This window comes from Lontra canadensis, unplaced genomic scaffold (genome assembly GCF_010015895.1).
Source record: "Lontra canadensis isolate GAN:19392208 unplaced genomic scaffold, GSC_riverotter_1.0 scaffold2, whole genome shotgun sequence".
NCBI lineage: Eukaryota > Metazoa > Chordata > Mammalia > Carnivora > Mustelidae > Lontra > Lontra canadensis.
Window position 1 is genome coordinate 20,564,477 of NW_022630996.1, and position 27,818 is coordinate 20,592,294.

The window sequence follows — 27,818 nt, forward strand, 5'->3', positions numbered from 1 at the left end:
ATCCTGTTTTTGCTATTGCTATTAAAAATATAAGCTTGGCTCATGAACAACAAGTAGTTAATATTTGAAAAGAAACGTCTGCAAATACACAAATACAAAACTGAAAAGTGGCTTTGACTCAGAAATAATCAAGGCAGTCATTAATCAAAAGGACTATAATCAGTGTGGACACAGCTTATAGTGCTCTCAAGGCCAAGATTGATTTCAAATCTGTAAATTTCCACAACTACATAAATTCTTTTAAGGCCACTTCTGAGTATTTCATTAGTATCAGTGCTATCATCATTTTGTTGTTGGGCATAAGAACTCTAACAAGACTATCTTCCTGAGCTTCAATAATGACAGGGCCCACATGCTTCAGGTCAAAGCATGTCTGGAGTATGGTGAAATCATTTCAATAGTGTTCTAAAATGTCTTTTTTTTGTACCTGACTTATGGATATTTTGTACCCTGTCTTATGGATATTTCACAATATACATGGAACTTTCTATTTTCATCTGGGGACCAGAGTTGAGGACACTGGGCTTTAATGAAAAGACGTTGTATTTTAAACACTCCTCCTGGGGTAAAAATTGCGCTTGACTGTACAATCTGTGACCTTGAACAATCCATTTAACCTTCTGAGACTTCGTATCTTCCTGTGTAAAATGGAAATATAATGCTTTCCTCACAGGATTTGTGTTAGCATTAAAATTAAATGTGCTTAGCTCATCTGCTCATACCTAAACCTCTGCCTGACCTCTAAAACTTAGATGCCCCAGGGTGCACTCCCTTTTCCTCTTATCTCCATTTTCTCCTAAAATTTTTGCACCCATTTCTGTGGTTTATAATATCACCAAATGTTGGTAACTACCAAATGTTGGTAACTACCTATGTACCTAGTTACAATGTTGGTAACTACCTATAGTTGTTGGTAACAACTCTAACCTGCTGTCTGCTCTCAATTCCAAACTCACTTATCTAACTCCCTGTCCAGCATGACCACTTGGAAATATAAGGACATCTCAGATTAACATGCCCTTTGCAGTGTTTTGACCCACCACTCCCTTACCAGTCTTCCAACCTGTTCTTCCCTCAAACTTCATTTCAATAAATGGCACTTAGCCCCCCATTTCTCCACATTTTGTCCCCAAAATATTTAAAATCAATAGTCCTCTCTTCATCTTCACTGCTACCGATCTGACTTCAGCTAAAATTTACTCTACTTCCTACTCTATTCTACCCCCACTCCTCTACCAAACTTCGTCTTCTAATAAATCTCCTTGTGTATTTGTTTTATATTAATGCTTTATAAATTACCATTAACTTAGTGGCTTTAAAACAGCATGAATTTATGACCTCATAATTTCCGTGGGTCAGGATTTCTCGACCAAGCTTATCTGAGTCCCTTGCTTAGGATCTTACCAGGCTGAAATCAAGGTGGCACCTGGTCTTCAAATCTCCACAGAAAGCCTGTGCCCTATTCCAAGATCATTCGGGTTGTTGAATTCAGTTACCTGTGGTTGAATTACCAAGGTGCCCATTTTATTGCCCAGGGAGTCACCCTCAGCTTCTAGAGGCTATGCCTAGATCCTTGTTACTTAGCCCCTTCTCTGGCTACATGAAAGCTCACTTCTTTAGGCCAGCAGGAAAGGCTGCCATTTAAAGGCTCACCTGATTAACTCAGATTTATCCAACTCTCCCTTTTAAATAACTCAAAGTCTATTATAATGGGGACCTTGGTGACCGCTGCAAAGTCCCTTCACTTTTTCCATAAAAGAACTTCATCACAGAAATGAAATCTCACCATATTCACAAATTCTACCCACACAGAAGGAGAGAGGATTATACAAGAAATGTATACCAGGGGCAGAAATCTAAGGGGTCATCTTGGAATTCTGTCTGTCACCCCTTGGCTTCCGCTCTTGTTGCCTTCAATCCTAAGGATCCATCTAAGCAGTATGTTTTATGTAAATCACAAATTTATGTAGACTTTAAATTAGATCATATCACTAACTTATTTACTATGTTCCAATTACCTGTAATTGCATTTGTACAAAATTCAAATTCCTTCTGATGGCCCACAAGTTTTTATATGATCTGACCCCTACTGGCTACTTCTTAGATTTATTTCAAGTCACTAACTTTAGCTCACTACCCACAGCCACACTGGCCTTCTTATCCTCAAACATTCTACACTTATGCCTACCCCAGGGCCTTTGTACTTGCCACTTCTTCTGGCATGCTGTTTCCCAGTTATTTACATGACCTATTCCTTCTTGCCATTTAGATCTCATTTCCAATATTATCCTCTTTAACCACACTCTAAAATTTCTCCTTTGTTCTAGTAACTTTCTATTATATTATTTTGTTGTATTTTCTGATTCTTTTTATGCTTACCTATTTACTGCCTGTGCTCCTCATTTAAAAGTAAACTTTATGAGAGCCTGGGCCACATCCATCTAATTCACCACTATATCCTCAGTATCTAGAAGAGTGCCTGATACATGGTAGACATCCAAAAATACACTGTTGGGTGAAAGAAAAGATCCTATCAGAATTAATTGTACTTAACATGGTTCATGATGGAATAATTCTATATTTACTTTAGGAAGATACTTGTAGTAACTTCACTTATACAGGGTATGAGGAAGTGGGGGAAAAAACAGTGAAACTAATACCTCACAGTATGCCGTTCATTCCATTATCATTTGAAATATTCACGCAGATACAAGTATAAAGATTATGATCATGGAGGCCACTGTCCTATGTGGTAGTCACATCCTTGCTAAAGAAAGAAACAAAAACAAAACAGAATTTTGCTTTTTCAGGCTTTCATTTTTCTAAATGAACTATTCCTCCAGGCAAAAATTCTAAGAAACCCTTCTTCAGTTAAACAAATTTTACAGGATTGGGTGGAAAGAACAACACAGCCTGATCTCAAGGTGTGAGTCACAGATGGTGAAAAATGAAATTGGACTTAGGGTACTGTTTTGACCCTACTTTTAGTAACATTTCTAAATTTTTCTAAAAATTTCTAAACATTTCTAAATATTTCTAAATACCGTTAGGTTGAACAGAGTAACACAGGTCATCAACCTGTAGTCCAAGTCTAATAACTTGATGGGAAGTAAGCTTAAGCCTTTCTTCCGTATTGCATTTTCCAACTGAAAACAACAAACATTTTTTTTTTTTTTTAAGTGAGCAACTCTCAGTAGAAGCTCATGGGCATGATAAAGCATTTTTCCATTCATCAATTCTCTGTATTCTCAAGCACATCTTATTCATCATTTGTCATTTCTAATTGCATAATATGTAAGCTAAGCTTTGGATCTTCTTGTGGTAGATAATAATCATCCTCAACTTGCTAATGATAACTCTAGTACCCACAACTTCTTATAACCTCAAGAAAATTTGTAGAAAACATTAGAAATCTAGAGTTTTAAAAACCCATTATTTTTTAAAACTCTTTGCATTACTTAGCAACCATCCTAAAATAGAAGGAGAAACAATTTATAAAGTACAAAAATGTGGCTTATGTTGATACATGTAGCATGAAACATTTTGTTTATTTACATTGATTGTAAATGTAAATTCAAATAGATTTTCAAATGTAAATTCAAAAATAAATTTGAATGTAAATTCAAATAGAACAAGAATTTAAAATCTATCATTTCTATAAATTTCTTTATATTTTGTAATTTCAAAAATAATTAAAATATGTTAATGTTGTTTTTATTGCTTCTGTGTATTTTCTGAACTTTCCAAAGTTCCAGCTCTGTCTTTGTGTCATTGTGTGAAGAAAAAAATCAAGGACAAATGTTTTTCAAGTTTCCTGTTTTTCCCTCTTCTGTCATAAAATAGATAACTATATGAGAATTTATTTGGAATTTATACTACATTTTGGAAACATAAATGTGAGGTCACCAGAAAAAACCTATTTGTCTCTGACCACCGTCCCCCACTTTTTTTGTTATTGTTTTGTGATTAGGTGGGCTAAAAACCTGAAAATAACTAGGAGAAAAACTTTTAATTGTTTTTATCTGGTCCAGATTTGTTCCATTTGACTGAGCCTCAAAGCACTGTCTAATTCTAAGAAGAAAAGGCTAGCATATGCCTGGTAAGATGGGTTACAGTTTCTTCAAGGCAGAGGAAACAGCAGGAAAACAGCTATAGGAGACAATATGGATGGAAAGAGTCCCTTCCCAAGTGCCTGCAGTGCCAGCCACCATTGTGAAGTGGTAGCCAACATTCAGGTCCATGAAGTTAATTTTCATCTGCTCCCATGTCCGCTCGGCTCACGCCACTCACATACTGATACTTTGAGAGCTGACAAGAGGCACGCATACCCGTGCACTCCCGCTTCTGGTGCATTCAGTGAGTGTCGGGCACTGTGCTAGCTTTGCCAAGCTCTTCCTTACAGATCGAACAAAGGAATAAAAATCACAGCAGACTCACTTTTGCGTGGATGGGAAGCAGCAACCATTATTAGTTACAGAATCAGGACAAAAGGTAAGAGGTAAAGCCAAACGCTATACTTAATGATGAGAAGGTCCCACATCTTCCCTGTTGGCTGGGAGCCCCTGGAAGGATGTGAACTGTTGCTTCCCAAGGACCGGCAGGAGGGATTACACTTGTACGCTCCCAAGCACATTTTTCTGTCTTTTTGCACAGGCGCTACCCTGACTGTCATTGCATTAACTTTGGATCATGGTTCATGCTTTCCTTCCCGGCTGCTATTATTATTCTGTTATTGTCCTGGATCTGGCTTCAGTGGCTTTTCCTAGGATTCAAGTAAGTAAATATTGCATGTTAATCAGATAAATAAAGGTGTTTTGGTTCCCACTTCTCAGCTGCTCACCCACTGCTCTTTGACCTGTTTCACGCACATGGAGTTTCTGCATTTCTGTTCCTCACAAAACTGCCACACATGAGCACATATTTTAAGGATAAGCTAGAATATCATCTAAACAATGTGGGCTATGGAGCAGAGTTTGTAAAAAGCAAATCCATCTCATTCTCCTTTGAGTCCTAAGCTAATAATTTATTAATCAGCCAGAAGGGCATAAGGAACTTATTATAATAAGGACCTAGTCCAGCTTGTTAAAGTGGAATTTCAGGAGGTTTTGCCCCTCCTCTTGGTTGTATGTGGGAATTTCATCTGGTTATCTAGTTACTTTAAACTGTAACATGCAAGATTCTTGCTTCATCCTACATCGAAACTGGTATGTCCTTGAAAAAAATCACATAAAGACATGAGAGTGTGCCCTGTGGGAAGAATGTTGGATTAGGAATCAGAAGACCAGGGACAAAGTTGTAGCTTCTCACAATGAGTGGTCTTTCTCAGTCTTGGTGTTTTCAACTGTAAAATGATGGAATTTAACTGGAAGATCAGTCAGATCACTTCCAGTGCTGTAACTCGAATACATATGTGTCCAAGCTGAAAAACATTGGATATATGGATTCAAGGAGAATTTGCAAATATTACCTTGGCTGAGACAGAAGCAGGCAGCTCGTAAGTGCCGATGAGCTACTTAAATGATATAAATGACAGCCAGCATTTAAAATTACGAAGGGCTCCACAGCAAAATCTAAAATGCACCTTTATATATTTTTGGATAACAGTACTCTAAAAAGAAAGGGGAAATGACTATCACTCAAACCCTGGGGATCTGTTCCTGAAAAAAACAAATTCAAAATCATCTTTATTGGCTTTTAGTTAAATAATTTCAAGGACCTATGAACAAAACAACAGGAGATCTACTAAGCAGGTGAGACTGAAGTCAGCTACATGTACTTCCTTAGAAAAGCAAAGCACTGGGAGCAGGTGGCATTCCATGCCCAGGCCCCAATTTTCCATGCCGAGTCATTTAAGGACTGGTATTCTTCCCTCTCCATTCCTCTTCCTGGTTTTTCTCCAAAACTGCCACAGTCTTGTTAGTAGTGGGAAGATGGTACTGATGATTTAAAAAAAAAAAAAAAATCCATTCGTCCAGATTGTGGGAGCAGCATGTGGCAGTCCTCCTGCTGAAGCAAATGTGTGGGATGTCACTGACTTCGGCAGGTGGGCATCAGTGGGGAGAGGCCAGCTGCATACTAAATGCCCCTTCCTGGAAATCCAGGCCTCCGGGGGGTCTATTCAGTTGCACAGGTAGCAATGCAGGATGCAAAGGACAAGAATCCCAGCTAAGGGAGGGAGCATCCAGTCACAGACCCGTAGCGGTTTCCTTCTTTGTCACCACATATAATGACTTATAAAAAATGTCTGCAACCATTGTCATTATTTTGAAATGGCCCACCATGTATAAAGGAGAAATTAAGAAAATAAAGGGCAGATGGATTGAAAGGTGTTGTCTATAAGATCAAAAAGCCTGCCAAGTGCATACATTAGGTAAATCCATAAATCATGATCAGTGGCATACTTAAATAGTCCCTTTGTGTGGGCGATCGGTTAGATCGGTTACACAGCTTCCCGCTCTAATTTTTCAGTGTCCATTTCAGCCAGTCAGGGTCTTCACCTCCAGAGGTTTTAGATCGACACACAGAAATTATCAGCCACTCCCCTGGCAGGCGGCCATACATTCTGGTTAGTGTGTTGGCTGTTAACACAGTTAACTCACCCATTGTAAACGACCCCAACATACCTGGAGGGAGAAGCTCATCTATCAGTGCCACTGAACTTGTTTAAATGAAGAGCTAGATGCGTTTTCATATGCTTCATCGGTTCCTTTGTGAGGGCATTAACCTTCATTTGTAGCAAAGCCAGCATGGCTTTCGATTTAACTATTTATCATCCCCAACCAAAGAGACCAGGTACATGTGCAGTCTACCAGGTGGAAAACATTTTTTAAGGAGGAAGAAGGAGCAGGGGGAGGGGCAGCAGGAGAGAAAGAATCTTCAGCAGGCTCCACAAGCAGCACAGAGCCCAATATGGGGCTCGATCTCATGATTCTGAGATCATGACCCAAGAGTCAGATGCTAAACCTACTGAGCCACCCAGGTGCCCCAAGACTCACCTATTTTTTTTTAATTCTACTTTTCTGTTCTACAGTAGGATCTCAAAGTAGTCCATGGCTCAGTTTCTTATAATACTAGTATTTATATTGTGACAAGGGGTAAAATTTCAAGACTGGCACTATTATTTTAGTTGAGATTATGAAAATTAAATATTACTTCAAGGATCCTAAATATAACAACATCCATCTAATGTTCAGTGGTTGGAGTGTGCACAGGAGAATGATTTTGAATGTGTAGGATGGATGACTTAAGAATTGGAGAAACTCTGTTCCTTTGAACAAGTCTGAGTAGCAGAGCTACAGAAAAAATAAGTAAACAAAATGTCTTTGTGGGATAGCTACATTCATACCATCTTGGTCTTCCTATTTTCTCCCTCATATATATCCATGTTTAGTCCAGCAATTTTACATGACAGCATTATCCTGCACTCTTTCTTTTTCTAAAACTGCTTTTATTGATGTATGACTGGCATACAAAAAGCCATAGATATTTAATGTATACAACTTAATGTGTTTGGAGATACATATACACTCAAGAACCATCATCCATGGCCATCAACCAAGGCCATCAACTTTTCCATCACCTTCCAAGTTTCCTCTTGCCCCTTTTGCTTTTTGAGGGTTTTTTTTTTCCTTTTATGGTAAAAGCTCTTATCATAGGACCAACCCTCTGAGTAAATTTTTAAGTATACAATACAGTGTTGTTAATCACAGGCCTTATTTTAGGCAGTAGATTTCCAGAACTCGCTTATTTTTCATAACTGGAACTTTGTACTCTTTGATAAACACCTCCCCATTTCCATCTCCTTCCATTTCCTGGGAAACAACTGTTTTACTCTCTGTTTTCATGTGTTTGATTATTTTAGACTCTATGTATAAGATCTTACAATATTTGTTTTCCTGTGTCTGGTTTATGTCACTTAGCATAATGTCCTCCAAGTCCATCTGTGTTGTTATAAACGGCAGGATTTCCTGCTTCTTTAAGGCCGAGTTATTGCCCATTGTATGTATTTACTACCTTTTCTTTTCTTTCTGTGCCACTTTTTCTTTATCCACTTGTTTGTCAGTGGGCATCTGTGTTGTTTCCGTACCTTGGCTACTGCGAATCATGTTGCAGTAGACATGTGAGTGCAGTTATCTCTTCAGATCCAGATTTCAGTTCCTTAGGATATACACTCAGAAATGCCTTCCTTACCCACACATAAAGTAATCTGAATGAGCTACTTATAGACATTCCAAAAGATAGAACATAAGAATTGAACCATTTGCTCATTTGTTTATTCCCCTGGAGGGATTTTTTAAAATCTAATCCTAGAGCAGTACTTCACACACACACACACACACACACACACACACACAAAAAAACACAAAAAAACCAAGAATACCAAAAAAATACCAAAAAAAAAAAATTTTTTTTTTTTTTTTTTTAAGACCCTGGACTTCAGGAAAGAAAAGTTAGTCACAAGGGAAAGGTGTAACTGAAAGCAGCCTCTGAAAGAAAGAGAGACTGGCAGTTAGTATTGACAATAGATGGAAAACTATCTAGTGGATTCTATTAGGGCATAAGGGATGAAGAAATTAAAGAAAAAAATGTAATAGAGTTGGTTTTCGTTCTAAGAGATCTAGCGTAGACTCTGCTCACGAGCAGTGTACGTGACTTCTCTGCTCCAGTGACCACTCTGCCTAGTGGCTTGAGTGCTGTGTATTCTGGGCAAACTGATGGATCTGACAACCAGCTGTCTCTTCAATCTGAGCAAGGTACTGTGGAGTTGATGAGTCACATATTTCTAGTATGTGCCCGTGTTGAGAGTTACTGTGCCAGAGCAAACATCGGGGACTCTGCCCTGCCCTCCAGTAATTCATTATCTAACTAGCAAGAGAAAACTTACACATGGGTAGCAATTGACTATCAAGATAGACAATAAAGAAATGAACATCTGTAACAATCAGGTATATAGCAAAGTGTTCAATTGGAGATGAGCCACACGTGGCAAAATTCCAGTAGTGCGAACAGACTTGGAAGACATCAGGGTAAGAGGTGTGAAAATATGGAACAAAAATTAACCCTTGAATATTGAGCAAACCAGTCCAAACAGGAAAAAGGAGAGAGGACATTTGAAGAAGGGGATGGAAGTATAGGCATTATGCACAGATTGCTGTTACTGGCAAGGAGGTTAGTATTTTATAAAGCTTTCACACAAATCTCTTCTATAAAGGGATACTTCTTTGCTTAACAGCCTCTGTTATTCTTTTCAGTTTTAAGGAGATGTTCAAATGTGGCAAGACCAAAACTGCCAAACAAAAAGCTTGTGCTGAGGTGATTAAACAAGAATACCAAAAACTTGGGCCACTGAGGTAAGACACACGCACACAGGCGTACAGGCAAACACACCCGCGCATGGATACACGCTGCTTATACTGCAAGTATCTGTTTAAAGCTAAACATGCACATGATCATCTGTAGTGTATTTAGAACACCTGGTAAGGGCCTTGAACATGCTGACTGTTGTAGATATAACTCAACATAACAAAATGCGTACTTTCGTCTAACTAAAATTTACCAGATAGAATGAAAAGCAGCCAAAGACCCACAGAGGAGTCAAGTCTTTTTCTAGCTGTGCAGATTCTCTCAAATTACTGACATAGAATCATCTGGTTTTTAGTGTTTAGTGTTCTGCTAAGATTGCTCTGCCAGTAGCTCAGGGAGTTTGTACAAATATCCTGACTGAGAAGATAAACAAAAGGATTGGAATTTTCCCACAGGTATCAGGAAATTGTGACCTTGGTGCTCTTCATTGTAATGGCTCTGCTGTGGTTTAGCCGAGATCCTGGGTTTATTTCTGGTTGGTCTGCACTTTTTCCCAAGTAAGCATTCCGTATTGTCAACCCTTCCTGTTTTATTCTGTTTCTCTCCTCGGTGGTTCCTATAACACTGAAAGATTGTATGGGATTCTTTTCCTTTCTTTCCAGTGAAAAGTTTGCTTAATTGTAATCTTCCCAGGAAGGAAAATGGTAAGGAATGAAATCCAGGGTAGGACTGCAGATAAGACAATCATATACACTGTAACTAAAAGTCAGGCTCCTTTAGACAATGCTGTTTCCATCCTTACAAAATTAGGAATGCAATCAGAAAACCGTGTTCTGTGCTTGGGTTGGCTCTTCCACTTTGGGCAAGTCATTGGCCAATCAGTTTCTTCATCTGTAAGATGAAGCGAATATGGCACTTAATAATGGTGCTGCCATTCTCCCTACCTAAGTGTAATATAAATGTTTATTATGTGAGATAAATCCCACTTCATCCTTGTTAATAACCTGATACGGATTCACGTTCTTTGGTTTTTGCCAACTTATTTTTTTATTCAGTTCACTATCTTGTGTTTTTTTTTCTAATTATGTTCATTTTTATACTAGTTCACTATAAATCTATCCCTACCCCTACTTTGTAAATAAGGAATTCCTGAGTAAGGAATAAGACTGATTGTACAAACTAATCTTAGAAGCTGGGTTGAGTTAGTTTTATCTCACAGTGTCTTCTAGACCAGCAGTCATGCTGAGTCATATAAAGTGAGGGGGATGATGATAGTGTGATTTTTCTAAATTAAGGACCATCCTACATGTCAATATAAATACTTTGGTTTTGAAATTTGTATTGTTAATCCATTTTTCACTGAAGTACTGGAGTTCCTAGATTGAGTAGATCTCTGATGATGACTTCCTGTCTCACATCCCACAGCAAGAATCCATGTTTGTGGGGACAGAAACCAAAATTGTTTGGGTTCAAAGTATTCTGCCTACATGGAATAAAGAATTCCCTCTCTTCTTGAACCAGGGCCTCATGGCTATGTAGGCATTGCCAACATTTTTTAAAAGTGCAAAGTCTATGTGCAAATTCCTGGTGAACACACAAGTGCACCAATGCGATATGGTTGCATGTTTCAAAGGATTGGCTTCAGTTGATCAACTTTTTGTTTGGAAGTAGGACTTTTCCCTTTGAAAAGTCTAAATAAAACACAGCATCCAGGTATTCAATGCAAACTATTCATAGCCAACTATCATTTAACAGTTTGAGTGTTACTTTTTAGTTTTGTAAGAGGTCCTAAACCAACGTAAAGTAATTATTTTCCTTTTTAAAATCCCACTCCAATTATGTTAGGTAGGGAGAGCATTCTCTAAACACCAGTGTGTAAAAACGAATGAAATCAGACAGTAGCTAATAAAAACCAGGAAAAAGCCCAGTAGGAAATTCAATATAGTCAGTTTCTAATTTCTATTCCTTACAGAAGGAAAGTGTAATTCAGGAGATATTTTGCTTGCAGCAGAACAGAGTATATTTGCTATAGGCGGGTGCTTGTGTTACCTAGAATTCTGAGAGAAAACAATGGGAGAAGGAACGAAGGTTTAAGAGAAGTGGTTTGAGGATACAAATCTGATCAACTTTGATTCATAAATTGCCAGAGAAAATAAAATTTGTGTAACCTTAATATTTTGTAATAGTGAGACAGCCTTCGTTCATAATAAACTAAAAATAAAATGAAAATAAACTAATAATAAAATAATTATGGTTTTAAAAGTCTTTGGAACAAAATTACTTCAGCATTTATGGCTTGATTTTATTTAAAGTGTCTTCTGTAGAATATATTTGTAATATAGAGATTCTAAGCATTTAGAATTTCAAAACTAGAATGATATATCAAGATTTATAGCTACCACCTAATGTTTTCATCCCATCTGTTTGAACCTGGACTGAGTTCAATGTGTCTTTTCATATAAAACAAAATCAGATTACATGATCCCTGACCTAATTTGGCAAAAATACCATAAAAAAATTACAACTCAAATAAAAGCAGTAAGGAGCAATAAAATAATAAATATTGGTTAAGTTTGTTGAATAAATTATACCAAGATAGCTTTTTGCTCAGCAAAAAATAAATAAAATCCATATTTAAGGAAAACAAACTCCTTTATAAAGTTGTCAGATTGAATAAAATAATACACTTCCTTGATTATTTAGACTGCTCAAGTAAATCACAGAAGTAGAGAGTAGTATCTATAGTATGTACACATTACTGAGTTACAAGGGAGCAAAATAACCTCTAGGGTGTACACATGCTTCTCAGACTACAAAGACTCTAGTTAATATTCCTGAATCTTAAAACTGAGTTCTAATTATTTATGTCTGTTTCAATCATAGCTGGTTTCCAGGTGCTTCTTAACTGTTGAGGCTTCTGGGAGCCTGTCTTACTTGCTAGAATGGCCTGTTGATTCTAAGACCCCATCTGTTCCTGAATCACTCTTAATTTGTATAGCAATCATTTATGAGCATCTCATAAACCATTCTAATAATTAATATTCTTGATTGAGTTTCATAGGGTGCAAAGCATTAAATGGGTTGATTTCATTTATATGATATGGCTGGGCCCTATAATCACGGTAGCAGATGTTATATCTTAAACAGATCAATTTCTTTTCATAATTTAGAGAAGAGTTTTAGAGGACTCCAGAAACACCCTTTCCTTGCCACAATTCAATAGTAGGATGTTACACAACAATTTTTTAGGGCTTTGCCTTGTCTAGTAACTGTTTTTGCCTCAGTTCTCTGCCAGTATAATGAAAAGAAATAATACAAAGAAAAAAGTGTTTAACAAATCCTTAAGCTTTACCTAAAAAGAAATTTACCACATAGGGTTAGTATGTCAGTATATGTATTCATGGTTTTGAAAATAAGGAGACATATATGGAAACAAGGGGAACATGGTCTGAGATTTTTGGCTTGGTTGGAAATTTGGTTGGAAATCCATAGATTTTAGGACAGATTTTCCAGAATAACTAACCTGTATCATAACTACTACTTGTAGGCCAATAGCATAGTCAATTGATGTTCAGTTCATACAAATTTTGATGCCATTTTTTAATGTACTCATTTGTCCTTTTTCAGGTATCCTGGTTTTGCTACAGATTCAACTGTTGCCTTACTTATAGGAATCCTATTCTTTCTTATCCCAGCTAAGAGATTGACTAAAACTACACCTACAGGAGAAATTGGTTGAGTATTATTTATAATTCTGAATCAATTTGACAGAAGAGCAAAAATTACAAAATTCAGTTGGTTTCAGTCAGTGCTTAGAACAGAAGGGATGGACATGCTCACACAGCCCCTGGCTTAGGATGCCCTGTGTGCACAATACAACCCTTATTCAACTAGCACATGTCCTCCCCCTACAAGAAGGATCATCTTCCTTGGCAGAAGTGAGAAGTAGATTTCTTTATGCACCATGGTTAGAATTCCACTTTGAGTGACACTATGTGATCCACAATAAGCCCACTTTCCCTGCCATAATCAGAATTAATCTTACTATTGGCAAACATAGGAACAAGAACTTGGAAGTCACACTTCATCATGAGCCCTTGGTAATAAATGATGAGGATCTAAAAAGGTGAGGAGTTTCAAGGGAAAGAGCATTTACAGCCTCATAGTAATCCTGGAGAGAATGCAAATCAAGCCCACACTTAGCCAGAACCTAGTGTCACAAATGAAAGACAAGGTATTCAGGGGGAGCATTCCTTGTCTTTGTAATACATGGACAAAAAAGTATGTTTATGTTAACATACCCTCCTTCTCCTAACACACACAAATTTTAAAACAGGATTCATTCATATCTGTGCTTTATACTAATACAGCTTGTTTTGGGTAGTCAGATTCCTATGCTGTTATTGTGGGACAAATAGTTTAAAATTGTTTAGAAATAGTCTAGTAGAGTTGTGGGGGATTTTTATTGTTGGGTTTTCTTTTATTTCTCTCTTTTCCTCCTTTTTTCACTTGGATGGAACTGGTATTCATGCAGTTGGGTTGGCACACCTGACTTCCTGAGTCCAAATTGATAAGTGACTAATGAGTCAGATATCTAGGACATGACATATGTAAATAACATAACATTGATATAAATGCCGTTTGTTCATTAATTGAAATTAGGATATCTCAAAGTATGTTATAAGGAGATATAAAAGTACAGAGAAATAATTTCTATGAGACTCTGAGGACCTTGACCATTGCAGTCAAAGCACTAAGGCCTGTCAATGGCAAGTGTTGAAGAACCAATGCTTGGCTTAAATTTCCTGGCTCCCACATCTGAATCCCCCTGTCAGAAAGAACTTTGCTTTTGTTGGGGAGAAAGAATTTTCTTTGCCCTTCAAGATCCTTCTTGCTGGACTAAGAATCAAGTTGACATAAAACAGATTAATGGTAGAAAGTCAAATATAGTAGTGTACATACAGGGAATCCACCAGACATGGAAATTCCAAAGACAATGAAGCAATATCACTCTTATATGAGCTAAGAAGAGGGATAAGGGTCTGAGGATACAAAGAGAAGAAAGACCATTAGTGGGAAGGCAAAAGGAGACATTTGGAAAACAAAGGGTGCCTAATTATGCAGTTAAGTTTCTTAGGTAAAGAGGAATCTTTATTAATCCCTCTCTCTTCCTGGTACAAGCAGGTAGTTGAGGGGTAGGCCAAGAGCTTTTTCTGAATCTTCTGGGTTTTGATTGCTTTTAATTCACAATAATGTTCATGCCAAAGTGGCCCATCTTGGGGCAGCCTGCACTTGGACCCCATACACCTATCCACTATTCTCTCTCTTCTCATTCTTCAACTCCTATCCTTCCTGATAAACTCATCCACACTAGGTTTAAAAATGAAAAATAAGACATTATGTGTTAAATTTTACATGAGAGGTAGATTTCAGAAATGTTTGCATTTTAACTGGATATATGCCTTAATTCAAGAAAGAAATAGCAAATTTCCAACAATGGTGATTGTAGGTTTGGCTTAGGTTTGGGGGAAGGAAATAGGAAAAAATCTTATTAGTAACCCTAAAATCATACCATGTAAAAGGCTGCTTGTTACACACAAATGTTCAGTGGGAATAATATATTCGTGCATGGCCTTTCTTCTCAATAAATCAAATGAGCCATTATGACCCAACTGTCTAGAGAAATCTTTATGATAATTGCTTTATAAGAATTTTAAGAGTTTTATGAATGATACTTAAATTATTTTATCTGAACTTTGATTTTAAACTGAAATCCTGATGAATCTTTTATGACCCTCCTCATGATTTGGGAAAAAAAGCAATATTCAAGTAAATATTAGTGAATAAAATTATAATATTATACTGATATTAGAACCAATGACACATTACATTATGCATAGCAAAAAATAGTATAGTCCGACACACTGCGTTGCCCGAGGGAGGCAAAGATGTTAGTGCAATGAATGAAATGAATGAATGAGTGAATGAATGCTTGAATGAATGAATGAGTGGCATTATAAATGACAATGTTATAATCTATCTAAATTTACTCTATTTTATGATCCAATGAATTTTTCCAAGTTATGACATTTTTAAAAACATTTTTGTAATGCAGTGTTCCACCTCAGCCCAGTAGAAATTACTCAAAGTCTAAATCAAGTTCCCTGTCTATAAACAATATAGGAATATTAAAAAATTCTTGTGAGATGGTGATTTAGGATAATAGAGAAAAATGTCATATTGTCATATTTTAAGCAATGTATAAACTACAGGGCTTGTGTTTTTGCAGTTGCTTTTGATTATTCACCACTGATTACTTGGAAAGAATTCCAGTCATTCATGCCCTGGGATATAGCCATTCTTGTTGGTGGAGGGTTTGCCTTGGCAGATGGCTGTGAGGTAATACTCTGTGCCTAAGACATTTAACAATTAACTAGACTTTTCAAAAGAACAGGATATATTCAAGTGTTGGCATATTCAACTTTAGCCTATCATTTTAATGATGCAGATTTCAATAGCCATGCATTAATTATACTACACAGATGAAGTGAGTTTAATAATTTTTACAGGCTGTAGGCATAAAATATCATTTTTTTAATGCTGCCCCAATATGGCAAAAGGAATAAAGCAAAGAAGATTAGAATTCTCACACTGTTTTTTAAGAGACAGAGAGAAAGTAAGCGTGGGGTAGGCCAGGAGGAACAGAGAGGGAGAGAGAGATTCTCAAGTAGCAATATGCTGAGTGCAGAGCCCAACCCTAAGATCATGACCGGAGCCAAAATCAAGAGTCAGACTGTTAACTGACTGAGACACCCAGATGCCCCAAAGATTAGAGCATTAGAATTCTTATTCCATAAAATAGTATTAGAAAATTAGCTAAGTAAGAAAAAAGATATAAAAGTCATACGTACAATGATTCCTAGCAAAACATTTTGTTCATAACTTTATCCTTATTTCATGGTGATTTTTTTTTTAAAGATTTTATTTATTCATTTGACAGGCAGAGATCACAAGTAAGCAGGGAGACAGGCAGAGAGAGAGAGAGAGAGAGAGAGAGAGGTGGAAGCCGGCTCCCTGCTGAGCAGAGAGCCCAATGCAGGGCTCTATCCCAGGACCCTGGGACCATGACCTGAGCCGAAGGCAGAGGCTTTAACCCACTGAGCCACCCAGGCGCCCCTTTCATGATGAATTTGAGTAGGTCACAGACCTACTCAATAGGTCTGCTTCAATATAGGATAGCCCTAAGGCTGTCAAAGAAAGAGAGTAAGAAAAAACAGCACTTTATTACTCACTTATTTATTACATATTGAGGTGGCTTAATCTTAGCCACTGGGTGGCTCAGTCATTAAGTGTCTGCCTTTGGCTCAGGTCATGATCCCGGGGTCCTGGGTTCAAGCTCCATATCAGGCTCCCTGCCCAGCAGGAAGCCTGCTTCTTCCTCTCCCACTCCCCATGCTTGTTCCCCCTCTTACTGTCTCTCTCTCTGTCAAATACCAAGGGGGAAAAAAAAAAAAAACAAACCCTCTGTTGCATATTAAGTACATTAAGGGTACTTTGTACATGTTTATTGAATGAAGTCCAGAGAGAATTTTACATAACTATGGCTAATATTATATTATATCCAATTTTAGGAAGAAATAAAACAACCGTGAGGAATAAAGTTGCTATTTCTTTGGCTTATCCTCTATCCAGTTTATAAAAATGTCAAGTCTAGGGAGGCCTTTGTCACTTGAAAGTCATTGTAGGACTCTTTAGAAGAAAAGTATCTTCTCAAAAAGTCCATGAAAATTTTTTACTCTTTGACTCATTAAAAATCTCTCATTTCTGTATTTCAAAGCCTTCTGTGAAACACTTAAAGCTCATAGCTGTTCCATTTCCTTATTCAGTCATTGAAGTAAAAAGGATAGTGAGAGAGAGGTGTTGTGGTCCAGGCTTTTAGTTTCTGGAAAGTTAATTTTTTAGTTTTCTCAAGACAAATAACTATCCACTATCTTCTTAATAGCCTATTGGGAGACTTTTTTGCTTCTGACTTCATTGTCATTTTTTTCTGTATGGTATTTGGACACTGAGCTCTCAGCTATACGATTTAGTAAGGGGTGAAAATCTTTGAAATTGTCTCCATTCTGAGTGCCACTTACAATGTTGTTTTACATCAGATTTGGCTTGCCTCATAGACCACTCAAATGTAAATGATAGATATATAAGGCAAATACACTCTTCTACTATTACAGCAAGAATGAGATCTGGTTTCTGAGAATCAATAACTTCCATTCTTTTGACTGATCATTTGAATTGTGAGGGAATAAGAATCAGCAATTCTGACCTTAATATGAAATTTGTCCATCTCTGCTTCCCAGAATTTCTGTCTGAATTGGACTCTAGATACTCAAAGGGTTTTTAAAAGCATTGGCCAGACCCTAGAATTGCAAAATCTAAGAAAATGAGAAGTCACAGACTTCTGATGCACTAGGCTCTCTCACCGGCAGAACTAGGGAAACCCTGGAGGGGAGTCTTGAAGTTCCTAATACATAGAATTGAATTTCTATGGAATATCTAGAATAACCCTACCCTTGAGTAGGTATACTGAAGCCATGAGCTTCAAAAATATGTTACAAAGATTTGGAGACATTTACTCTTCTAAAATTTTGTTTCAAACTGTAATTAGTTTGGCAAATGGCCAGAACTAGATAACTCTTCTGTTTGGGAGAAGATAGCCGCTAGCTACTAAAGCATTCACCTCTTTGTAATTCCCTGTCTCTTAAATGCCCTTTAACATAGTTTTAGCATAATCACAGTACACTAAGTGACTCAGGTATGAGTAATATTCATATACTCATAATGGCAAATTTTAAACATTGATTTAATGAAAAATGTTGATATATAAGTAAAAGAAATAAAGGGACAGGAAATATATGTATGGTAGATGGCGTAAGAAAGCTAAATCCTTATGTAACATGTTAGTTAGTAAATAATGTCTAAATTTGAAAATGAGGAAAAGGCATAATTTAAAAAGTAGCCATAAATAGCTAATAGAGGTTGAAAGTTGCCTCTGGAGAACACAACTTAGGAGATGTGAGAGGTAGACCAGAAGACTGCCATTTTCCTAAAGCCCTATAGTACCAAATGACTTGCCAAAATATCCATATATATTAATTAGATAAAATTTAATTGAAAAAATGTGGGAAGACAATTCAAATTTCCTAAAGCATGTCAGTAATATTAAAATAAGAATAATTGAGAGCTCTTCCATGTCAAAGCTACCTAGATCTTCCAAAACATGAAAAAATATGGAAGATTAAACTTCAACTTTAGAAATGGATTTCTTAGAGCAAGTGATAGAATTTATACATTTAAATTGTGTCTGCTTAAAATGAATTGCTAATGAATAATATTGCAATTTTTTTTTCTTTTTTTAGGAGTCAGGACTATCTAAGTGGATAGGAAATAAATTATCTCCTCTAGGCTCCTTACCAGTATGGCTAATAATTCTGATATCTTCTTTGCTTGTCACATCTTTAACAGAGGTAGCCAGCAATCCAGCTACCATTACCCTTCTTCTCCCTATATTATCTCCATTGGTGAGTATCTCATTCATCTGCTTTTATACTCATCCAAAGAGTAGTGTTCTACTTTGGTGGTTTTCATATTGTGGTATAGAATCAATTTTTGGCATGTATGATCTTCCTATAAGTAACTTACAGAGTGATCTTTATTTGCATTAATACATTTTTAGGAAGCCTAACTCAGGAGAACTCTTTTCTTCCACATTCAAGCAGCAGGATCTTAAGAGAACCACTTCCTTTCTCTCTGCCCAGATTTTTCATTTGCACACAGTGGGAGGGTCAGCCTAGATCCTTTCCAACTGTAAGACTTTGGGAGTCCATGTTTCCCGGCAACTTCAGTATTTAGATCTCTAACACTGACACTTCCCCCTCCAGATTATTCCTCAATTTCTGTAAAGTGGTTCATATAAATGATTTGCAAGTGAATGAAGAGCTAGGCTTACATTTCAGGCTTTAAGGTTAAATATCTTAGACACAGTTTTCTACAGCCCAGGAAATAATTTTAAAAGATAAGTGAAAAGCGGATTTGTAAGGAGAGAGAGGAAAAGACAATCTTCCTTTTTTCTCCCCACCTAGCTAGCAATTACAAGAAATAGCTGAGGTAAAATGTTTTTCTTATTGGGACACCTGAGTGTGGTGAGCGGATAGCACTTTAAATTAAGAAGGATTGCCCTTCTGGAATTGTTCCTCTATAGCTCAAGGGGAATATGTTAGCATTCTTGAGCTGCTGCTTCATGTTAGAGAAGAAATGTAGACAGTTTATATGGGTAAAATATCATTTTACTTCTCAACATGGCACAGTTAGAAAATAATGTGATAAATTAAGAATAGTAGTAATTCTTCTTCTGTGATGATCCCTAAGCCAATTTTAAATTTTATATGGCACAGAGGCAGAAAAGTTAATGGAATAATGAGAAGCTTTGGAGCCAGAGGGACCCACGACCCTTCATAAGTGTTCCTGCTTGCCAGCTTTGTGTTTGGATAAGTTACTTTAGCTTTTGTGGGCCTTAGTTTCTTCGTCTGTTATTTGGGGCTATAGTAGCCATCTTATGGGTCATTGGGAAAATTCAGTTACTTTACATAAATGCACACACACAGAGAGCACCTAGCACTAGATAAATAATAAATTATTTCTGTTTTTATTTAGTTCCTGGAATAAATGATACTTTATTTTCTAAATGAGCTATACTACTTAAATGGGCACCAATAACCATATAAAAAAATAAGAGGAAGAGACATTTCTGAAAAATACTCTTCAAGTCATAACTGCATTTGTGTGTACAGTATTATGTTTAGATTTTAACCTGCCTCTGGGAAAGCTTATCATAATGATTTTGTTCATTTTGATATTTGGTGTCTACCTCAAAATTTTACTTAGACTCCTTTTTATCTTTTCCAACAGGCTGAAACCATTCAAGTGAACCCTCTTTATATTTTGTTACCTTCTACTCTGTGTACTTCATTTGCATTCCTCCTTCCAGTAGCAAATCCGCCCAATGCTATTGTTTTTTCCTATGGCCATCTAAAAGTTATTGATATGGTGAGTGAGCTGAAAGATAGCAGTCCGGTCCAGTAGACATTTTTATGTGTGATGTCTTGGGTTATCAATCCTTTTACACATTAATCAGCTGCCAGGAAAAGCCTGGCTTGAGTTCTGCTTCTAAAGGTGAGTACATGATTGGTCTCAGAATTGTTTTTAAGAATGATAACCAGAAGCAAACTTGCCATTTGAATTTGCAGTCACAAATATAGCGATACTGAATGCGTCAGTAATGTCCTAAAAAATGAAAAGAGCATAGAATATGTTTAGCACAATGGCTTGAAACTTACATGTCAAGATCAGGATCCAGTTTGACATAGGCAAAAGGAAGAAATAGGATTAATGAAATTCAGCAATCATGCACTTTGGTTCCCTGTCACAAATATTTTGCAACCAATACTTGCTTCAAACAATACACCGGACTCAGTACCTGTCAATGAAAGCTCATCTTTCTTGTTTTGATTCTAATAGTGGCACCTAAATAATGGGACATTTAAGTGATAAAACATAGGCATTTTTGCCAATACAAAAGTCGTGGTAGTCCAGGACTAGCTTGAGAATAGTCTAGTCTATCACCAATCTTGATTACCAACTTCCAAACCAAACAAGAATATAACGAAGTAAATTCAGTGAGCTTACATGCAATTGCAGTTCCAAGTAAGTCCCAGTTCTCTCCTTCCACACACAATGCTGTCCCCACCCCCCTGCAATGTGAAAACTCTGGAAAGGTCTCTATGCAGAAGTCACATAATATCCTTTTGAAAAAGAAGTTGTGCATAAGATAATATAACCAGTGTCCAGTGTATGTGAACTTAAAAAAGTAGAGCCAGGATTCCAGAATAAATGAGTGGCTTACGTGGATAGTAAAGGGGGCCTCTGTAATAATCATTGCTAAGTATCCCCTTTTGCTTTGGGGCTCCATGTTTTAATACAGAGAATGCGGAGATAAGCAAGCTTTCTCTGGAAAGAGATAATAAATATTTGACACTCTGGGCCATATGCTCTCTGTCACAACGACTCAGTTCTGCTATTGTATCACGAATACAGCCAACAACAATATGGAATCACCATGGGTGTGGTGGCATAAAACTTAATTTACCAAAACATGTCATGAGCAGTAGTTTGCTGACCTCTGTTTTAATGGATAGAAAGCAAATTTGAAATTTTTAGTGGATGCCAGGATGATGATATAAGAACCAGAAAAATGAGAACTCTAAGGAAGATGAATAGAAGTGGCATTTTATTAAATCTCAGTAAGAGAATACTGAAGGCTAAACTAATAATAGTATTGAGTGAATATGAAGGATCCAGTTATCATATAGTGACCTGAACCTTATCCACTGAAATACAAGACCTCAAAACTCATATTCGGATTTAACATGCAATGACAAATTTTTAAAGGGATTTTTTTTTTTTTTTGTATCATAATGACTCCATTATATTCCTAAGAGGGACCTCCTAGAATCTCCAACTAAATGTCATTTAGTTGGGGACAGAGTCTCTTTTGACATGAATGGAAGAACTCATTGTTTCATGAAATGACAATTTATACTAGTCATTTATGATGCATATAAATCTGACATATAATTTCTGCTATAGTATTCTGATTCTCCTATAGGTTTTCTCTTCAGAAAACTGATATTTATGCTTTTCCTGTTCAAGGTTAAAGCTGGACTTGGTGTTAACATTGTGGGTGTTGCTGTGGTAATGCTGGGCATGTCTACCTGGATTGGGGCTATGTTTGACCTCTCTACTTACCCTTCCTGGGCTCCACCAATCAGTAATGAGACTATGCCATGACAAGCATGAATCCTATGACTGACTATTGTACGGTGAGTTTTGAGAATCATTGAGAATTCACTGCAGACTTGGCATTGGAAAATTGATGACACATCTAAGTTAGTCATTATGTCACTACTGTGGTTCCAGGAAACACACAAAACCTGATGTCATAACCCAGAGTTCACAATCCCTTTGAGATGCAACCAAAGAGCATCTACATGCCTTTACCAAGAAGCCCACAGCTGAGATTTTGCTCATGGACCATATGCATCCTACTTCAACATAAGAGTAATCTATTACATGACCTTCAAAGAGATTAGGTGATTTGCTTCATTTTACAGTTTGGGTTTGATGTAGCATTTCAAACATCAATTTATTATTTTAGAAACTTCCCATAGAAATAGGAAATAAAATATACCGATTAATTAGGTACTTGGATAAATCATTTCTGTAGTGTTGTTGAAGGGAATTTGTTGAAAAACCCAAAACTGTGGCCAGCTGGTGGTGCAGAAAAAAGGTTTAATCTGATTGAAATACACATTCTCTCATTTTAAAAAGTACCAGATTATTCTTGATGTATGCATATAGTATGAAAATTGAAATTGAATTAGTAGTTTCAAAATTATAGTTGAATCCACTAAACAAAAGAAAACTCATGGATAAGAATTAATTTCTACTTGGCCCTATGTTAGATTAATATAATTCACATCTTTAATATTTCAATGCACTAAGAAATGCATTTTGTAGAGCTATGAATAATGCTTGCTATGATTTTCACCGTTAACACAGTATAGTTATAAAAGAAAGCTAAACACTATAAAACTATTAACACATTTATGTATATGTATAACAGTTTTGCTTAAGTATTTATCTTACTTCAGAAATATATAAAGTCAGGGGCATCCGAGTGACTCATTCAGTTAAGCATCTAACTCAGTTTCAACTCATGTCATAGTCTCAGAGACGTGAGATCGAGCCCCATGGCAGGCTCTACGCTGGGCCTGGAGCTTCCTTAAGATTCTCTCTCCCTCTCCCTTTACTGCTGGCCCCCCCTCAAAAAATAAAAAATAAATAAATTTTAAAAAATTAAAAAATAGAAATACATAGTGTCATATGTAAAAAGAGGAGATTCAGGGGCACCTGAGTAGCTCAGAGGGTTAAGCCTCTGCCTTCGGCTCGGGTCATGATCTCAGGGTCCTGAGATCGAGCCCCATGTCGGGCTCTCTGCTCAGCAGGGAGCGTGCTTCCCCGCTCTCTCTGCCTGCCTTTCTGCCTACTTGTGATCTCTCTCTGTCAAATAAATAAATAAAATCTTTAAAAAAAAAAAAGGAGATTCAGAAATTTAAATGAATTATCACTATGTATAGAGACAAGAAAAGTCATGTAACTCCATTATTACCAACATTGAGGTGAAATAGCAGATAGAAAATAAGAATAAAAATTTACAAAAGAAAAAATAAATTATTCATGGGCAAACAAAAAGGAAAGGAAAAGAGATCTGAACATTCAAACAACAGTGGGAAGAGACTAGTCTCCTAATACTCAGGATGTGAAGAGGAATGAGATCTATTGACATTCCAAAATCAGACTTACAGGGAGAAAAATGACAATCAAAAACAAAATATTGCATGCGCAGTCAGGAAAAGAGGGAGAAGTTAAAGCATAACAATTCTCACACTAAAAATAAAAAGGAAGACAGAACAAGAAAATACCTTTGGTATTTTTAAACTTTGCAGAAATAATCAGGCCTGGTTTGGGTTTTTTTGCAAAGGATAGTATTTATAAAGTTGTTCTTAAAAATAAAATATAATAAAAAGTCTCTTAAAAAGGAAGACATTTCTTTAAAAAACTATATGATAGATTGTCCATTATTTGTTTATTAATTAGTGCAAAATTTATCATTTTTTAAAAAGTCCATTTAAACCTTAAAATACAGTGCTTCTTTATGTATATCTTCTAAGTTCCCTCTGTTCACTTGTTTCTTTCCTTATCATATGTTGCACATTTACTTATGATCAATAGTATTTCTTTTTGGCTTTTTTCCATCATTCAATTTATCACTGCTTAATTATATTATGTGATGAATACATTTTAATTATGAAAAATGAAATGACTTTTCAAATTAGAATGAGTAAGTTTTGCTCTCAAGAAAATAATATAAGCATTTCAACTTAAATCATTTTAATGAATTACTTCCAACAGCTGTCAGTACAGGAAAAATAATAGTCAAAATTTGTTTAAGTGCTCCATATCATTCTCTTGCTACATCTTTCTGTTTCGTTGCTGTATCAAAAATGACTTAAGTCATCCATTTCACATTTGCCCTATTTACATCAAAGTTCTCAAACTACTTTAGTTTGAACGTTGTATATTGTCTTTGAAAGTTTCCAAAAGGGAATCTGAACAGATGATCAAACAAACCTCTGTCCTCCCACTCTATGGTAGATAGTGTTTTTGTTATTATCCTGATCCTTACTTAAAGTTTAACTAGAAATCTTTGTCACTTTAAATCCCAGTATCTTACTTAGGATTGGATCTTTCTAGATAATAGTAGCAATTTCACTAAGTGCATATTTACTGTCTGTTCATACAAGTGCTTGGAAGACTCCACTGGCTTATGTGTATCCTTCACTACCCTCAACCGCCTCTGAACATGTCGGCATCTCTAGAATTCAGCCTTCCTTCTTTTCAAGTGACTGCACTCTTTCCACCTTACTTGGTATCCAAGGCTTTGTTCTTCTTTTCAGCCTGGGAGGTCGGGAAGTACACTTTTAGCCAATGGCACTAATTAACCCTATTAAATAACCCTACTAACTAACCCTATTAAAATCCTATTTTAAATTACTAAAACAATATGCCAATGCCTTAACTATTTCTTCACATGTGTACTACATGGTATTATATTTTAAAGATTTATTATTAGATGTATTATTCTGTCTCTGCCATGGCTAAATATATTGGTAAGGACCTTTGTGATCCTTTTGTTCAAAGTTTTATTGATTTAGTTAACGAATGACTGTCTTTGCTTGACTATGTGGATTTTAGCAAATTAAATGTTTTTGTTTTTGTTTTATTACTTTTAGGAGGGGGAGGGTTGTACTAATAATGAGAAAATAAACCGAAACAAACTGGATCAGTTTTAGTACTCTGACATTATCTGAAAAGGAAAAGTTAAAATTGTTACTGTAGGATACCATTAGCCATGTTACTCAGAAATGAAGCAATTTAATCAAAGTAAAAATTTACTAGGCAAGTTTTGGAATGCAGATATCAAAACCACAGGACCCCATTGTAGAAGTGAAGACCAGAATAGCCCAAGGATAAATGGTAAAACAACATATAACTAAAGCAGAAATTAAAGGTTTTTTTCCAAATACGGGGATCTTCATTTGCCTAGGAAAAAACGATACAGCATTTAAAAAAGAAATAAAGGGGATTTTCTCACTTATAGTATGCTTGTATAGATACTAGAGGCAGTTTTGGGGGGGAGTAAATCTTAAAGCCAAATAATAAAAAATATTATATGACATACATTCCTGTGTCAGTAAGAAAATAATGTAAGTCTTCAAAAGAAAAAGATGATGGAGCATCAGCAAGAATCCAGACACTTAAACAAGGATTAGCAGTGGCAACTTCTAATCCCTAGAGATCTCAAAATTTTCTTTCAACAGGCACACAGGGAACAACGGATGAAAGACAAAAGGAGGATCCAAGCAAGTTGTGGGTTGAGTGGAAAACTACATAGTATAAGGATCTCAAAGGACTATTCTCTGAGAAAATGTGAACCAGGAGAAAAAAGTCCCATCCTACAAAGGGAAACATCAAGAGGATCTTAATGTTTTGGTCTATGCACTGGATAGAAGGGTAAAATCTCCCTTGAGAATTCGTAATTGTGCGGGTTATGGGCCTAAAGTCTGAATACCAGTGTATGTGGGGGGAAAAAAACCCTAATCTCAAACTTTAAAACAATCCTGGGCTGGTAATGTGCCTAAGTACCTGGCAAAAGAAGGTTTAACATCTTCTTCAACCTGGGGCTCGAAGAATTACTAAAGTTAAATCTCCATGAGAAATTGTAATCAAAATTTGTGAAGTCTGCCAAGACATAAAATATACTGTTCAAGAGCCACATAAACAAAAGAGACAATCCAAAGTACAGACAACAGATATTCTAATTGTCAAATACAGAATATAAAATGAGGAAGTGTGTTTGAAAATATAAAAGAGGGTATTGGAAATATAATAGTGGTGGGCAAAATTCTAAAAATGTCTCCCTAAGATTTCTGTCTCCTGATTATTCAGTCAAACACTAATCTAGGTACCGCTGTGAGGGGATTTTGCAGATATAATTAAGACTATTAGTCAGCTAGTCTGAAAATATGCAGATTATGCTGGATTATCCAGGTGGTGCTAATGTGATCCTTATGAGCCTTTAAAAGCCAAAAGAGGAAGGAGGAAGAGTCAAGTGGGTAAGATGAGGCAATGGGGGACGCCTGGGTGGCTCAGTTGGTTAAGCAGCTGCCTTCGGCTCAGGTCATGATCCCAGCGTCCTGGGATCGAGTCCCGCATCGGGCTCCTTGCTCTGCAGGGAGCCTGCTTCTCCCTCTGCCTCTGCCTGCCATTCTGTCTGCCTGTGCTCTCTCTCTCTCTCTCTCTCTCTCTCTCATAAATAAATAAAATCTTAAAAAAAAAAAAAAAGATGAGGCAATGGGAAATCAGAGAGTTTTAAAGCATGAGAAGGACTGGACTCATCATTGGTGGTTTTGAAGACAAAAGGAGTTTTAAGCCAGGGAATGCAGAAAGTCTCTAGAAGCTGAGAATGACCCCTGATTGAAACCCAACAAGAAAACAGAGGCCTCAGTCCTGCAGGTACATGGAACTGAAGTCCGCCAACCACATGGGAAGCCTAGAAGTAGATTCTCCTTAAGACCCTCCAATCAGGAACACAGCCTGGCAGACACCTTGATCTTAGTCCTATGAGACGTGTTTTGGACAGGTCTGTTCATCTACAGAATTTTAAAATAATAATGACTGCTGTTTTAAGCACTAAATTTTTATGTTTTGACAACAATAGAAATAAAATATAATAAGGAATGAGAGACTATGAAAAGTGACCAGACAGATCTGAAAAAGTATCGAATAGAAATTTCAGGGGCACCTGGGTGGCTCAGTGGGTTAAAGCCTCTGCCTTCAGCTCAGGCCATGATCCCAGGGTCCTGGGATCCAGCCCTGCATTGGGCTCTCTGCTCAGCAGGGAGCCTGCTTCCTCCTCTCTCTCTCTCTGCCTGCCTCTCTACTTGTGATCTCTGTCTGTCAAATAAATAAATAAAATATTTTAAAAAAAGAAATTTTAGATATGAAAAGTATAATATTCTAATTTTGCTCTTAGGTCCCCATTTTTCTTGGCAGTACAATACTTAATCTAATTAAATCCAAGTCAAATTCTCCATTTCAGTGTTTTAGTTGATTTCAGAGTTTAACTTAGTCAACTTAGTTTTTGTTTTTTAGAGCCTCTCTCTTATTTCCTTCAGTGTAGGGTTTTATCTAAGTTTTATAGACCGTACATATGAAACTCTAACTGGGCAGCTAAGATGCATCTAGTCTCTGCATTTAGACTGGCTTCCACTGAGAGG

General features: G+C 36.7%; 1 protein-coding gene across 1 annotated transcript in view; it reads left to right on the plus strand.

Annotated features, from left to right (window-relative positions):
• The window catches only part of SLC13A1 (solute carrier family 13 member 1), a 119,768-nt gene that overhangs the window by 67,258 nt on the left and 24,692 nt on the right, over positions 1–27,818 (plus strand). Inside the window, exons 8-15 of the mRNA XM_032870273.1 lie at positions 4,654–4,773; positions 9,252–9,350; positions 9,759–9,860; positions 12,931–13,037; positions 15,593–15,702; positions 18,720–18,881; positions 20,269–20,406; positions 22,069–22,238. Coding sequence (XP_032726164.1) covers positions 4,654–4,773; positions 9,252–9,350; positions 9,759–9,860; positions 12,931–13,037; positions 15,593–15,702; positions 18,720–18,881; positions 20,269–20,406; positions 22,069–22,206 — 976 coding nt within the window. The 3' untranslated portion in view covers positions 22,207–22,238. The remainder of the gene's footprint in view (positions 1–4,653; positions 4,774–9,251; positions 9,351–9,758; positions 9,861–12,930; positions 13,038–15,592; positions 15,703–18,719; positions 18,882–20,268; positions 20,407–22,068; positions 22,239–27,818) is intronic.